Below are 16,244 nucleotides of genomic sequence, written 5' to 3'. Positions count from 1 at the left end.
TGTCTTTCTCAGATGATGATCTGCTTGGTTTCATGGAGCTGCACGTTTTGACCTGCCAACCTCCTGAGAAATTTGTAGAACAGCCAATTTTTGCCACAGTTTTGCAGGAGTGACTTATTGCTGAATTTAATTCCTCCTTTTCCAGTGGGACTGTGTGCTAGAAAGACAACCTGTGCACCTGACTTGGGACTGGAGAAGAAAAGGGCTATGTGATCCTTTAGGACTAGGAGAAGCGTGATGAGTTTTTTGGATAGAGGATATTCTGGTACCAAATGGGGAAGAGAGCTGTCATTGACATGTTCTCAGTCAGGCCTGTTGTTTTTGATCTCAGAGTTCCTTTTGAGTACATTAGCTACTTTTGTTGTTGTTTTTTAATCTCTTTTAAATGACTCCAAAGACTGGGTAGTACAGTAGGGAAGATCATACTTCGTTGCAATTCCCATCCTTTTGATTGTAATTTTTTTTTGCTTAAAAGGTAAGTATACATCCTGTGGACTTCATGGGAAGCTGAGGATCAAAAAGTTTGATGTAGTTGACAGGTTGTTAATATTTTAGGAGACAGCCACTACATACATCCTCTGACACTGCAGAAATAAAACCCCTCTTCCTTAAGTGATTTTCAAGTGGAAAGCTGATGTAGTTAATGCTTTCAACAGAAAAAAAAAGTAGACTCCCTTGTTTAAACAAGCTGTCTTCACATGTGCAGCCTCCCCCCCCCCACAGTCTGAAATATAGGGTAGAGAAAGAAAAATGGTCTTTGAACAAGATCACATGCTTTATTTTTAGTCAAGAAAGCAGAATTTCCTTGTCCTGTTGACCTGAAATTTCCATGTGAAGGTCCAGAAGTCACTCACACATGGTCTAATTAATCCGGACTGCCTCACAAGGACTGGCTGTGTGAGGAACAGCGTGCTATGGTGCACCAAGGCATTGTTACCCAGTTCATCTGGTGAGAGGAAAAGAGGGGATGGGTGCACTGCTTCACCTTCATCCCTGTACTCCGAGGCCCCCTGGAAGCTCAAAGGGAGCACGCAGTACTGTCATAGAATCAGAGTCATCATGTTTGGAAAAGATCACTAAGATCATCATGTCCACTGTCAGCCCTTCATCACAACCATGTCCCTCAGTTCCACATCTCCACGTTTGTTGAAAACCTCCAAGGATGGATGGTTGGTTGCTTTCTGTTGTTGAAATGCTAGGAGATAAATGTCACTAGCAAAAGACTTGAGGCCTGTTGCCTTTTGAGCTGATGTGCTCTCATCCGTTAAGAAGGTAACAATATTCTGAATATTTAATAGTGGGTTTGTGGGACACTCGTGTATAGTTTATTCATTTTGGAAAGCAGAACTAGTGGACCCACCTTAACCTTTGTGCATCCATGGTTAATGTGGGGATGATTTGCTAGATTTGCATTTGTAAATTCATCAGAAGAGTTTCAGAGTTAGTTTTACTTGTTGCAGTTTGACATAAAGGGCAAAAGAAAGCATTCAAAAAGGGAGGCAGGGCCTACTAGGGGAACACAGCATCTAAGCCAATAGTGGCAGCATCTAGTTGTAATATATCCTTGCCATACCTGTCCATCATGTTCCTACTTTCTTCTCCCACCCAAATGTACCCGTGAAATCTGATCTTAGTGCCTTTATTCCCCACCTGAGAGACCAGATCCCCATTTTCTTAATTTTAGGAGAGAAAAAGGCATTTCCCAGAGATGATGCATGTTGTACAGGTTAACATTAAGCCTTTCATTTTTAATTATCATGCTTTACATTTATTGTCGTTGACCCAAATCAGTGGTCTCTGTATTCGATTTTCATTAAAAGAAGCGTTCACTTCTACGTGCTGTGCTGGCTTTGCATCGTAGGTGTCTCACTCTGCACCCACTAAAGCGTGTGTGTGTGTGGGGGGGGGGTTTCATTCAAGTCTTTGGACTAGCTTCTGCTTCCCCCCCAAGTTTCACATCACCCCACAGCGCAGCCCCTTGCTGCCACCCAGTGGATGGAGCGGCTCCTTCCAGGAGCAGCAGCGGGGCTGTGTTGAGGACGGGACCACAGTGCCTCAGCCTGCGGCGACCATCCACCGCCGAGCAGTCCCCATCCCCCCCGCCGCCTTCCAGGGCACCGCAGGATCCCGGGCCCCACGGCGGCGCAGTGCGCAGGCGCGGCCGCACCGCGGGGCGGGGTGTGCGGGGCGGGCAGAGGCCGCGGTCGGGGGACGGAGCTGCGGAGGATGAATGAGGCCGAAGGGTTGCGGCAGCGCCGGCCGCTCCGCCCGCAGGTCATCACCGAGGACAGCCCGGCTCAGGAGGCCAAAGAGGGCAGGTGGGAGGCCCCTCCGGCGTGGGGCTGCGGGCTGGGTGCCGCTGAGGGAGGCCCGGGGCAGCGCTGGGCTCTCGGTGCTGCTCTCGGGCCGGGCAGGGCGCAGGCGGCCTCGTGCGTGCCCGGTGGTGGGGTTTGTTCGTCTGCCTGTCTATCTGTCTATCCGATTATTTACCGGGGCTGTTTAAACGCCGTTCGTGTCGCGGAGCAGTGCCGCTTATCCCGTTGTGGCTTGCACGGATCTGCTGCGGGTGTGACAGGCTGTTGTGTAACGCCGTGAGTTTGTTTGTAGCTGGCTGTAGTTCAGAGGGTGTGCTGTGGGTTAGAGAGGTGTCCGCACGCGGCTGCCTTATAAACACGCCTTTTGTTTGTGGTTTAGTTAAGGAAGATCCCGTTGACGGCTCTCTGCGTAGGGATTTCATTCAGAACTGGCTTTTCCGTAGCTTCAGGTGGTAGTGGCAATGAGAAAACTGTAGCAATTGCTTTGCTTTCTACCAAAGTGCACAATCTTTAAGGTCCCTTCTAACCTAAGCCACTCTCAGGCTGGCACTGCTTTGGTTCACAATCAGTGATGTCCCTTTCTATTTGGATGCTCTGCGGGTTTTCCTCTCTGCCCCTCTGCGTCACCAGGATGCAAGATGTGCTTTTACTGCACTCATAGCCCTCTGTTATTGAGGGAGCCTGTCAGCACCTTTCATTTGCTCTTTCCAGCAACACCCTCTCTTGCTAATTTTTCTCACATCAGTTGTGTTTTTAGGGCTCTGTCAGCGATCCAGAATACGCACAGATCCCGCTCCCTCGAGACTGCCCTGCACAAAGCAGTGGAAGTACTTCTGAAGGATGCCCTTGTTCTGGATGGGAGCCATGGTAGAAACTTGCTGACAGCTGCCCTCTCTGCTGCCACCCCTGTGGTTCCTCTGCCGAGAGGAGGAGACAGCCCACACTGCTGGCAGTCCTGACCTTTAGTGTCTTTTTGCCAGCCTGTCTCTAAGAGCTATGTGACAGCATCTCATTTTAGTTCTCAGTGACAACTAAATTAGTATCATTATAGGTAGAGCACTAGGATTTGTTTGATTTTGTTTACGTGTGCTTGCTTTTATTAAAATTCTTGGGGTTACAGCAGTATCTAAAGTAGGTCTTGCAGTTTGCAGGCTTGGAGCAGGAGTTTGCATGTTGCCTCATTTTTCCTGCCTGTCTCCTTTATTGTCAATACACTGCAAGTTTGACTGAAGGTCAAAAATATGGCCTTTACCTAAGTCACACTTTCAGGAGTTTTAGTTAAGTTGTCTCAATAGGTGAGTTCTCATTCATCTTTATCAGCTTATTTTTGAGTTCTCAGCTCTCACAAAGGTGCTTCTGTGACTGTTGACAGCACTTTCAATTTTAAAGCGTAGAGCCATCATCTTCTGAAGAACAGAGGAAGGGTGAGGCTGGCAGCTGAAGTCTTTGTGTAGACTTGGGGACCACCTCATACCTCTATCACTCTCTCCATTCCAAGTGCAAGGGGATAAAGGCTGGGATGTTGCTTCATTGAGACATCTACTGTTCCAGCAAACAGTGCTGAGATCTGGTGGTTCATCACAAGGTCAGTCTGGCCCGTGGGGATTATGATGAGGTCAGTCAGTGCAGATGAGAAAGTTTATTTGAAGAAGTTTCATGATCTCATTACGTCATCTAGGGGACGTACTGCTGTAACATTGCTGATGTGCCCAAAGGGGACTGCTGTCTGCCCATCACAGCTCCTTCCAATGAATATTCCAACATCAGTGTGTTGTTGGTGTGGGCAGTGATCAGATCCAGGTCTGGCTGTGTCCTTCCTTTCCCTGCAAATAATCCCAAAGGTTACCTCAAGGCTGATTCCAATGCTACGTGCACACACAGTTAGCTCCCCAGTTGTGCTGTTTGTGCTCTGGGCAGTATTTCTCTGTCCTGTTGTTTGAATGGCTTGCCGATGAAGGACAGCACAGTGGAAATGGCCCAGATTTAATGCAGAGCAACCAGGTGCATTTGTCCCTGTGTAATTGGTACTGAGTGAAATCTTACTGGTTGTGCCAGTGAGCATTTGGGAGTAGCTAAGGTTTTGAGACCAGCTTTTCTAGATCAAGTCTGGAAATTGTTGGGCATAGCTTTGTGCTTTCTTCTTTAAGTGCCTGACTGAAGCTTATAGGTCTGCTGAGAAGAAAGTATGTTTATTTTTCTGCTGTGGAAAAAACACGTTTTGCTGTTTTGTTGTGTGTTTTGCTGAATAAGTAGGAGGTGCTTAATTGCATCTGCGTGTTGGGGTTTGAGTTTCAACCCAATCTTTACAGAGTTGAGGAAGCATCCAATTAATCTCTTCTAATCTTGTATGCATTGTATTAGTTGCTGGGTCTCTTTCGTCCAGAATTTGTACCTAGCTGATTTCTGCTACTTGAAAAATTCTGAGAGGTGGAAGATTAATGTAGAGCTGGGAAGGAAACTGCTGCCAGAACATTAATTCAATTTAAAAAAAAATGAAGTGTTGGTTTTTGGTCAACTGTAAACTTGCATGAATCCTGTATGTGATGCTACTCTCATGACCTCACGTGATGCCATTGTGCTGAGACTGAATGAATAACCCTTTCTTTTATATTAACCCGGTCAAAATGAAACCTTAAAAGTACTCGAGAAGGTGGTTGAGTAGAAGTACTTCTGCCTCCTTTTGTATAGAAAATGTGCTGTTAATCTTTGTGTATTTTGTTTTTGAATTATTACCTCTTAAAACAGCATATGTGTTAATCCTGTTTCTTGTCTGTTTTTGGCAGTGCTTACAGCAGCAAGGTGTTCCGTGTTACCTTCCTGACTTTGGCTGCATCTCTGGCCGTGCCCCTGCTCGGAGCAACTGTTCTTCTGGACTGTCCTATAGACCCCCAGCCTATAAGGTATGTTGTTGCTTTGTTTTAAAGCAGATATATGGAACTATGACTTTTGGTATGTGTTGTGCTATATATATATTTTTTTTTATAAATGGGGCAGCTGTGTAAAGTGATTCCAACTGGGCTGGGAAATTGGGAAGTGATTCCATCTTTACCATTGCCAGGGCTTGCTTTGCATACCCAGTCTGTTTCTGAGTCACCCTTGCAGTTATGTGTCTGCACTGAACAGTGAAGGAGTTTGTGATTATTCCATGTGCTCCTGCCTTCAGGGAGATGGGAACTGCATTTTCACTAAGGACCAAGCAGTGCAGTTGAACCCGAGCTGTACCCATTTCTTTATCAAGAGAGACTATTCATGTGAATATGTAAACTGAAATGGATAACCTGGCTGGATTGATTCAGTGTTTCGTGCCAGCTGAACCATAGGGTGATGTTATCTTTGAATACAGATTTGGAAAGCAAATGCATTTAGGTGATTTCTGCCCTGAAATGTCTGAATTAATATCAAATATGGAATGTAATGGTGAGCCAGATGCACAAGAGGATGTGACCTGCATCGTGTGTGAAACACTGACTGCTAGTGTAGTCAGGCTATTTCAGTGCTTCTGACATTTCTGAATATTTAGGATCAATTTGATAATTCCATAATGAGAAGGAAGAACAATGTTGCAAACATCTCTAGGGTTTAAAGAAACTGTTAATGTGGTAGGTTAGTACTTACAAGTCTTGCCAAAAAGCTAATAGATCTAAGCTGCTTGCTTGCAGATCTTAATGAAATGCTTTCTGCAGCGTTGAGCTGAACAAAGTATTCCCTGAAATATAGTGCAACTTAATTCCGGAACCCAATAGGATTTGTCTACAAAGATTTTCCTATTATATTGTTCTGGTCTGGTTCTCATCCAGAACATAGCAGTGTTCTGCATGCTTGCATCACTTACTTTAAGTCCCTTTCACCAGACCAGGACAACTGTTCTTACCCAAACCACAGACTTGTATTGGTTTACATTCTTAATTCACTTTTTAGCTTCACTTCAAGGAGTGGTTTAGCTCTGTACAATACATAGGATAATTCTGTGTGGTGTTTCTGAAGTGATCTGAAACAGCTGAAGTAGATGGATGCTGTTTGAGGCAGTGACTTCAGTGGAAGAGCATGTAGAATTTGCATTCACCAATAACAGTATTACTCTGGTAAGCCACTGGCAACTGATTTATTCCAAGTTCTTTCTCTATGAATTTGTATTGCATGATATTGATCCTGAGGATTTTCTGCTTGGAAACAGAATTGTCCAAAGTTCTTGACAAGTGAGTGAGTTCCTTATCTGAATCTGCTGTTATTTTGATCTGAAATTCTCTTAAAGCTTGGAAAAAGGGATGGATATTCATATGATGGAGATTCAGCAGGTATAAGGCATCTGCTTGTGGTCATGTAAGGAGTTCTTTAAAAAAATTCTTTCAGTACTTGACCCTGGAAGCTTTAGCGTGAACATGTAATGAGCTTACCACCTTGAGCAAGAATGCAGCTTCAATAATGACCTGAAATCCTTAAATCATGGAAACTGTGGTGTTTTATGAGTGTGTTTTTAAGAACCTACAAGTGTGGCTGGGGCATATTTGCATACACTAGCACAGTTAGGGCTGAATTTGGAGCACAGTGCTCTGGAGCGTAGTATTTGAGTTGAAGCTGTGTAGACATCTTACTAGTACCTTTCTCCCTATTTCTGTACTTCACTGGAACTCCAGTTGACTTAAACAAGGCTAGTTATGTCAATAAAGGCTTACAAGATCAGACTCTATTTTATAACTTTTAGATTTCACTGCAATTCCCTTTATGTGCAACATAGTCCTTTGAGTTAGCCTTTCTCTATGGGAATGCATTCAAGTTATGAACAAGAATCTATCTCTCAAAATGACATTAAGATATGCATGTTGAATTCCAGAATGCTTTTTGTCACTAGTAGTATGTTAGTTAATAGTTATAAATTATATATTTCCCTTATTAAAGATGTTATACGGTGTCAGATTGTAGTATGTTGTAAAATTTGAGACTTATAAATCTTAAAACCTTTCTGCTTAGGAATATGCATCTGTCTTTCCAGGAAAAATGGTTTGATAAAAGCAGCTTTTTCAGTTGGGTTAGAAAAGCTGACTTCCAGATACATTTGAAGAAGACAAAATCAGACTCCTTGGCAAAACAAGAAAATTTTGCTCCTTGATGAACAAGAGCCATGTTTTCAGCTTGTCAGCTGTGTTTTCTCTTTAGAAATCCATTATATATGAAGCATAGATCAGCTTTCAGGAGTTGGCAAACTGGGAAAAAGTGGATCCAACTTGTTGCTCAAGAGGGTTTGCACATTTGTGCTAAGGGTCACGAGTTGTGTGTTCTGTTTTTGCAGTCTGAAGGAACCACCCCTCCTGGTGGGTGTGCTAGAGCCCAATAACCAGTTGCAGAAAGCTGAGCGATTGTGGGAGAATCAACTGGTTGGACCAGAATCCATCGTCAGTATTGGTGGTAAGTGCTGACAAAAGGTGCTTAGTGGTCATATCCTTTATTTTCCTCCTGCTAAATCTTCCCTTGAATTAGTAAGGCATTAAAATGTATAAATCCACAGCAACAAGCAATGAAGCACTCTAAGTTTCTTCTTCAGATTACAGATTTGTTGCCTGTCTCTGTTAATGTTGTGCTGAAGTGATTTCTTGAAGCTCCTGATGCTTTTCTTTGGTCAGTATCGACTGAAATTCTTTAGAAAACCTTCCTGCTTGTGATAACTGAGCTATGGGTGAAATGAACAATGTGATCGGGAGGACATTTTGTAAGAATAATTGTTGAAGTTGTGTTATTCCCTTTGAGAAGTATAACTAGCAGACTTAGGACTTCAGATAACTAGCCAATAATCTTTCATTTGCTACTTAATCTGGATGTATGGCAAAGCTTACATGTTGTTTATATTCAGTGCATCTGTCTCATGCTGTCCCATGGCTTGGCATGAATTTAGCAGTGCTTTGGCTTGGTTGAAGGTTGCTCTGTTTGTTGCAATTCTTTAGAACAGATGTGTTATGGACACTTGGCAGTTTAAACTTCTTAAGTAGTGCTCAGCAGCCCACGGGAACTGTGTCAGTGTGAGAAGTTTTGAATAGTCAGTCTTGGAAAAGTGGTAAAATGGATGCAGTACCTGATCACACTTCATGATGGTCTAGAAATCTGCCCGTGGGGATCAATCCCATGACTAGGCATTATGTGGTTATGGTTGTCTTTAACTGAGCTTATGGGCCACTTGTGAGTGAAAAGCTTCATATCCCTCTGCTAACTTCTACGGCTTGAATCCTTCCTGTTCTTTTTTAGATGGAAGAAATCTAACCAAATGCTTTTATTTGCTTTCACCATCCTTCTCCTTCCCTTTCTGCCTTCTTCCTCTGACTGAAGAGGAAGGCTGTACTGTACCATATGTGTTTTCTATTTTGTGCTTGTAAGATGTTTGCCACTATAGTTTTGTGATCAAGTTAATCACACGAGTTATTTTTGCAGATGTGTTATTTACTGGGACAGCTGATGGGAAGATTCTCAAAATTGAAGATGGGGAAATACAAGTGGTAGCCAGAATTGGCCATGGTCCTTGTGGTAAGTGACAGATTCTGAGCACAGTTTACCCAAAAACAGGTACTTGTGTTCATGAACTTGATGTTCTGTCCGTATTGCTCATGCAAACACATCTTCCCTTGTAGACATCTGTAACAGAAATATTAATACATTCATGAATGAAATATGAGTGGAAATATTTCCATAAGCACTGGAAGGAACACTAGAGCAAAGAGCAAAAAGAATGGGCATGGGTGCTATTGATAATAAAGGGCTGTGCTCGTAGTAGTAAGATTTAGGAATTTAGGTTTCTTTTATGCCACAACTACAAGGCCTGCACTCTCATAAGACTTTGCAGCATGGGTGACCTGTCAGTAGAAGATCTTGCATCTTAACACCAGAAAGATGAGGTTGCATGTATCACAAATAACGTTCCTTTTCCTGGTGGCCCATCCAGAGATAGCATACATCTAAAAAAACAAGAACAAAAACAGGGGCAGCAACCTGGCCTGATGCTTATGGATGGTGAAGTCAGCAAGAATGTGAGGTAAAGATTGTGAGGACTCTGTGAAAACTGAAGACCTCTAGGCAAGTGTGAATAGGTAAAATCAACTTGTTTGGAGATTTTGTAAATAAATATAATGTCCCCTCTGTAGAACTTTACCTTGCATTTTGTCGTACCAATTTCCCTTCCTCGGTAGGTACAGTGGAGGATTGTGGTACTGGTTATTTCTTGTTGAATTCCACACATTTTTTCCAACCACTCATTTGCTTCACTTTATGAGTTTTCTGGAAGTGAGTAAGAACAACTGGTAGTGGATTGTTAGTTAGTATTTATTACTTATTGAGTGTCTGCAGCCCTATTTTTGTCACTGGTTAAACAGAGATTGTAGGCTGGCATTATGTAGCTCTCATTAACATGCTCAGCATTTTAGTTATTTTAAATGGCTATTCACAAGACTAGGCTATGATCTGTTTTGGAAGCACTGTTTTGGCTGCCTAACATGTAGGGAAGCCTTGGCACTGACAGCAAAGAGTCTGCTGCCAGCTGACACAAAGCTGGACTTTCAGCTTCTGTCTAGGCATGAGTGTGGGTGAGGATGGGAACAGAAAATCACCTTTTCTGTAAGCCCAGAATTGTTCTTTAATGAAACAGAACTGTTTCTTTAATGAGTGTGTGTATGACACTGCCACTAATGTCTTGTTAAGCTATAGTTCAATCTAATGCAGCTAGCATGAATGCCCTGTATTTATTTATATTTAGAAAACCATTTAAAACATTTTTCTTAAGGAATTCCTGAAGATGAACCAACTTGTGGACGACCACTTGGTATCAGAGTGGGACCAAATAACACCCTTTTTGTGGCAGATGCTTATTATGGAATCTACGAAGTTAATCCAGGCACAGGTATGACTTCTTTACTCAGTAGTTCTCTTCCACTGACAGATTTGCTCTTCATTTGGAGTTTTGCCAGACACTGTAGGCAATGCCTGTCTTTTCTTTAAAGCAGTTTGGAGCTGTCTGGATGAAACATGCTATGCCATGCAAAAACTCTATTATCCTGCAGCAATCACTTCCTTTCTGTGTCTGTCTGGATCAGTGTTAGCAGTTGCTTATCTTCTGGTGAGGTATGCTTTTGACTGTCAAAACTGGTGCCTCGGGACTCATGAGCTCTGTGTAGCTGTTTTAATTTTCTTAAAGGTAGAAAAGTAGTCTTGCAGTTACATAAGGCTTTTGCAGTGTTTAATATCCTTTTGTTTCTGCCTTAACCTCACAATATGGAAGTGAAGAGCTCTTCTCTGTAACCCTGATCCATAGAAGGTGAAGAAAGGGTGTAGCTTGGTGTGACTGAAGATCAAATGGTTTGTTCCTGCTGAGAAAGGTGCTGTTGCTTTGTGTTCTTTATTGTATGTTCCTGAGGAAAATCTCAGTTTCAGGAGCTGTGACATCAGAAATGTATGGTTTGCTTTCTTGAAGGGTTAACTTTCTTCACACTTTACATTTCCAAATTGGCTCTGGGTGTGGAGGAGGAGGCTTGGCCAAGTGGCATATCGAATCAATTGGAAGGGTTTAGACTGTGTGGCTTTGGGAGATTAAGGTCTCCCTTACTGATGGTAGACAGCTGCCATATTAGTTCAGTCATGTCAAAAAAAAACAACCAAAGAAAAACAAACCCCATGCCCAAATATGACTTCAACAGATTTTCATCTGTTGTTAGAGGCTCGGCCATAATAAATTACCTGGTGATATGCCAACTTTGCCAGAGCAGTTTAGTGAACCTGCCAGTGTTTTAATGCTTAAGAAGTACTCTTCACTCCTACAGAGTGATGGGGAAAGAGATTGGTAATTGATTTGCTTGAATTCTACAATGCTGGGAGCTGTGTTCATGCTTGGTTTAATATGAGCTTCAGAAATGTGATGTCTGGCACCTATCAGTAGGAAACATCTACTGTTTCAGCTTTTCTGAAGAGTGTTTTCTCTTTCTCATTTACATTGTGTCGAGTTATTCCATTACAGTCCAAAACCTTATTACTTAACAGAGGCAAGAATGGAGAAAATATGAAATGCTTGCTAATTTTCTGTTAGTATTTAACTCACTGCCAAGGCAGAACATATAAAAGCTGGCCTTGTATGTCTCTGTCTTTTTTTTTTCTAACCAGGTGAAACGAAAATGCTTGTGTCAACTGAAACTCCAGTTGAAGGTCAGAAGTTGTCATTTGTGAATGACCTTACAGTGACACGGGATGGCAGGAAAATCTACTTCACAGACTCCAGTAGCAAATGGCAAAGACGAGACTACTTGTTCCTGCTTATGGAAGGCACAGATGATGGGCGGCAAGTATCCCTTCCCAAGGCAGTTAACTTACTTTAAACTCCTCAGTAGGAATGGATTTGGATGCTTGGTCTCCAAGTTTTTCTTGTTATAAGCCACCTGTGCAAGCATTTCATTTCCAAGGAGAGGGTGGAAGAAGATGTGAATGATGCTGATGAGACCTGCAGCAAAGTAGAGGAGACTGCTTTTTTTGTTTTCCTTTTAGAGGGCACAAGTGGAAAATGTTTTTTAAAAGGGAAGGTGTTAGTATTATGTTCTAAGTCTTTAATGGATAGTTCTCCTGAGGCTGGCAGTGATATTTATCCTGTCTTCATAAACAAGTGCTTCCTTTACTATTTATCCTCTTCAACTTAAGCGAAGTGCGTGTGCAAGGAGGTGAAATGTGAAAAGTGAAACCATGATGGGTAAATATTTCTTTACTCACAAACATGTATAATGGTCTCTTCTTAGCCTGCTTGAATATGACACAGTAACAAAAGAAGTGAAAGTCTTAATGGTGGGACTGAGGTTTCCCAATGGTGTCCAGCTCTCTCCCGCAGAAGACTTTGTCCTGGTGTTGGAAACAACCATGGCTAGAATCAGGAGGTGAGTGTGACTTCACTGGAACTATTGATTCTGTCTGCTTAAAAATTAACTGACTGAGCTGAATGATAAAAGAAATCCTAGACTCTGTGTGTGGCTGGTTATCAGTGTCAATGAAGACTTTCCACTGGAGTTATCTGCGCTGCATAATCTTTCCATAATGGGCTCCTTGAGCACAGTAGAGTAAGCTGACTTCTTCTGACAGAGAAGAATGTGCTGTGTTTCCCTCTTCCAAGCTAAGGAACCACTAACATTACTTTTAAGTAAATTCCTGTTTGTACCTTATTAATTAGACTGCTTGATTTAAGATATTCTAATCCTATTGTTTATAACTTTCAGGTACTATGTGTCTGGGCTGATGAAAGGTGGAGCAGATATGTTTGTTGAGAATATGCCTGGTCTTCCAGATAATATCAGATTAAGCAGCTCTGGTGGATATTGGGTAGCTATGCCAGTTGTCCGTCCCAATCCTGGATTTTCCATGCTAGATTTTTTGTCTGAAAAACCATGGATTAAAAGGATGATATTTAAGGTAAGGAAAAAAAATCACCTTTAATATAGAAATGGAAGTAGTTAAGAATTGGTTTATTCTGTTCCTTTCTCTGCACAGGAAGATTAAAATAAAAAGCAGTGCTATGTGGTTTTAAGATTAAGTCACAACAAAAACTGTTGTGGTTGTCTCCATGTGGAGCAGTCTGTGTGAATTCATAGACAGAGAAGCAAATGTTAGTTTTAACGAGTAGCAGACAGACATCTCTTGAAATTGCCTTCCACGCTGATCTCTGAAGAAAGAAAGAGGAGTTTTCTCTGCTGTAGCCATGCAGCAATACAGGGTCTGTATTTGGACACATGAAGACTCCATCTTTTTGCCTTAATTTGGAGAGCATTTCCTTTGGTCTAGTGACTTCCCTGGGCATCCTAGGAGACAATGTACGTGCTACATATACTGCTGTGTGGCACTTTGTTCTGACTCAATCTGCACTCCGTTTTCATGTCAGGAATAGCAATAATAATGTATTTTGTGAAGGGCATCTGATACTGAATAAACAGAATAGTTCTCTTTACACAGTACAGAGACTTGAAAATACTTCTCTAAAAAAAGACCTGATGATAGTCAACTGCCAACATTTAGGATAGAAGTGGCAGTTCAGCTAAATGAGCTCTCACCTGTGCTATACTGTATTTGCTGGTGCAGTGCAGGCACCTTTAAAACAGTGGTGCAATTGGTAGCAGAGCATGCCTGCAGCTTAGCATGAGCTGTACTAGAAGCTGCTGCCTCCTGTGAGGACATTTGTTCAGCCTGATGTCAGAGTATATTTCTACTGGTTGTTCTTTTAAATTCTTTTTGAACTGTCACATGTTAAGCCTTTGTAATAATGTTTACTCAAAATGCGTGCTTTTGTTCTTAGCTGCTTCAGTGGAGGGGTGTGAATGGTTCTTGGGTGTGTGTCTGACTTTTAGCTGTGTACAACAGAGTCTTTTGTTGTTAATTTTCTTTCTTTTTTTTTTTTTTTCTTCTAGTTACTGAGCCAGGAAACTGTGACAAAGCTTGTGCCCAAGCATAGCCTTGTTGTTGAACTTGGTGAGACAGGATCTTACAGAAGAAGCTTTCATGATCCCACTGGAGTGACAGCACCTTATGTTAGTGAGGCACATGAGCACAGTGGATATCTTTACCTGGGCTCCTTCCGGTCTCCATTTATTTGCAGACTTAATCTTCAGCACGTTTAGCCATCCCTCTGTGATAAAGTGTCACAGTCCTGAAGTACTCAAGAGGTATGAAGGAAGCATGTGATTGAAGCAGTGTGACTGAGGAGGAAAAGTGAAGACAGCCTGTTAATGTGTGCACTAGCACTGTTCTGTTCTCACAGGAAAACATACAGCTTGCTGTATCTGTCCTCCTTGGTTTGACTGCTCTTGCTTTGGAATTGGCATGCATAATATTAGTGTCTGAGGAATACGGTGGGGCATCTTCGTACAGTTATTTGCTCAAACAAATCCACTGCATTTCCAAGCCCAACACTGGAATTTTCTTAAACAGACAGCATCTGTCACCTGCAATGCAACTGTATGTTTGTCTTACCATTGAGGGGTTTACAATGTATGGAATTTAAACATGTATGATTTGGACTGAAGAGGATATCTTGCATGTGACTATACTTTAAAGCCAACTGTTTAGGAGTGATTACAGTGCATGTTTTCATTGCATACAATGGTGCTGAAGTAGAGGCAGCAATGTCTGGAACATGCCTGGAAATCTAATTATTCAATTTGGATTTTATCAATTCCAGCCTGTGTAATCAACATCAGAAACTGGTTAACAGCTGATCAACATGCAGAATCTGATTTGATCATTGCCCATGGATTCTTGTGTGGTGTTTGTTTGTTTGTTTTTAATAATGTTGTAGAATGATGATGGATGAAAGTTGCATTTTCTGTTACTAAAGACTGGCTCCAGGAGGTTTAAGGTGGATCACTTGGAATGTTACCTCCATGTTTATCAGGTCTTGTAAGTTTCCTGCTCACTCTGTAGGTGGCCATTCCTGAAGGGCACAGGAGAGAAGAGGACCAGCTGCAGGAATCCTCATCAGCATGTGTATTGTGGAGAACAGGTGAAGGTTTTGAGAAGGGTCTGTGTCTGTGGGTGGGTGTGGACTGAAAGGGCCCCTTGCAGCACCTAGTAATAGTGGATGAGGCAAGCTTTGGTGGAAAATATGGGAATATAGTAGTTACTCGTGAATGCTTCCTGGTATTTCCAAAGGATATGGTGTTCTTCCTGCATTGACAGATACACTGGTGAATCCACATATGCCTCCAGTGATAAAGACAAGCACAGAAAGTGGTTCTTTTCCGTCAATGCTCTGTCACTGTATGCTGCGCTACTAGCAGACTGCAGCAGCCTTGGGAAGCAGCTGATGGTTGCTGGATCGGGCTGACTTGTTTCTGTACAGGTGAGGGGCTGCCTGTGCTCACTGGCCTTTTTCAGTGGTGCTGGATTTGGGGGAAGCTCAGTGAGCGGAGAAGGAAGCCTCATAGATAACAAACTCACTGCAGTTTCTGACCTTCAGTCCAGCTGAGCTCTATCTTAATTATTGGTGAGTTGAGACTGAATGATTCTATAGCTAATTTTCAAAGACTGAGGAAGTATGACCTGCCTGCCAAACTTGAGTTACAGGAACTCTTGAGAAAGATTGAGAATGGGATGCTCTTGCAACATGTTTTCCTGGGAAAAGGGCTGGGTGAAAAAGCAGCAGCTGGCTACCATTGCTCTGCCAGCCCATGTAGCTATTTTTCATGGGATTTGAAAATGGAACTTGATGTAATCTTAAAACAGGGCTGCAAAAGCAAGTTCTCTTTGGGTCTTGCTTCATCAATGCTTTGAAGCAAGCACAGCTTTGCCTGTAGTTGCATAGCTACCTCTAGTGTTTCATTTACAGAAGTATCTTAACAGAATAATTTAATGCTGTGTTTCCTAGGGAAGTAGGCCTCAGATGTTTAGGCGTGTCAAATGTAATAGCTTTTGTGTGATTAGTTCTCTTCTAAGACTGTATTCCCAAAGTGGTTAAGTGGGAAAGAAAACAGGTTGTGCTGCTAATTCTGAAGAGGATTAAGACATAAGAAGAGTGTCTTGAGAGGCTTTCAGTGTATATCGTTTCTCTTCTTTCACCTCCACTGTCAGAGACTTAGTACTATGGTCTGACTAGAAGATTCTTCAGTCTCTTTAGTTCTCTTTGAACTCTGCAGCAAGTAGAGCAGACCCAGGGGTCATACGAACAGTACGTATTTCTTGAACTTTCTGAACACAGGATTTGCAGAACTCCAGTACAAAGAAAGCCAAAGTCTTCAGAGACCCAAAGAAAAACCTTTCCTGAACACAGGTAGTACTGGCGCTCATTCATGGTGCAGTGCAGGATCTTGGTAGTCCATCCTGGATAAGGAGGAGTGGGATGGTCTGCTCTCTGTAACTGCAGAGCTCAGGTGAAACAGATTGACTGACACACAGCTTTTTCCTCTCATCTGCATGAGCAGTGTGCTTAAAAACAGC

At 42.4% G+C, this 16,244-nt stretch overlaps 1 protein-coding gene across 1 annotated transcript; it reads left to right on the top strand.

The window, feature by feature from the left end:
- Positions 1-2,197: 2,197 nt before the first annotated feature.
- Positions 2,198-14,463, top strand: APMAP (adipocyte plasma membrane associated protein). Its single transcript, XM_065729094.1, has 9 exons — positions 2,198-2,318; positions 5,099-5,215; positions 7,603-7,718; positions 8,733-8,825; positions 10,075-10,191; positions 11,445-11,619; positions 12,068-12,202; positions 12,539-12,731; positions 13,721-14,463. Exons 1-9 carry the CDS (start codon positions 2,227-2,229, stop codon positions 13,928-13,930), a joined length of 1,248 nt encoding a protein of 415 aa, XP_065585166.1. The 5' UTR covers positions 2,198-2,226; the 3' UTR covers positions 13,931-14,463.
- The last annotated feature ends 1,781 nt before the right edge of the window (positions 14,464-16,244 follow it).

This window comes from Cyrtonyx montezumae, unplaced genomic scaffold (genome assembly GCF_038088225.1).
Source record: "Cyrtonyx montezumae isolate F1298 unplaced genomic scaffold, pur_monq_1.0 scaffold_0, whole genome shotgun sequence".
Lineage (NCBI taxonomy): Eukaryota > Metazoa > Chordata > Aves > Galliformes > Odontophoridae > Cyrtonyx > Cyrtonyx montezumae.
The sequence above is the reverse complement of the archived record's forward strand: the minus strand, read 5'-3'. Positions and strand labels throughout refer to the sequence as shown.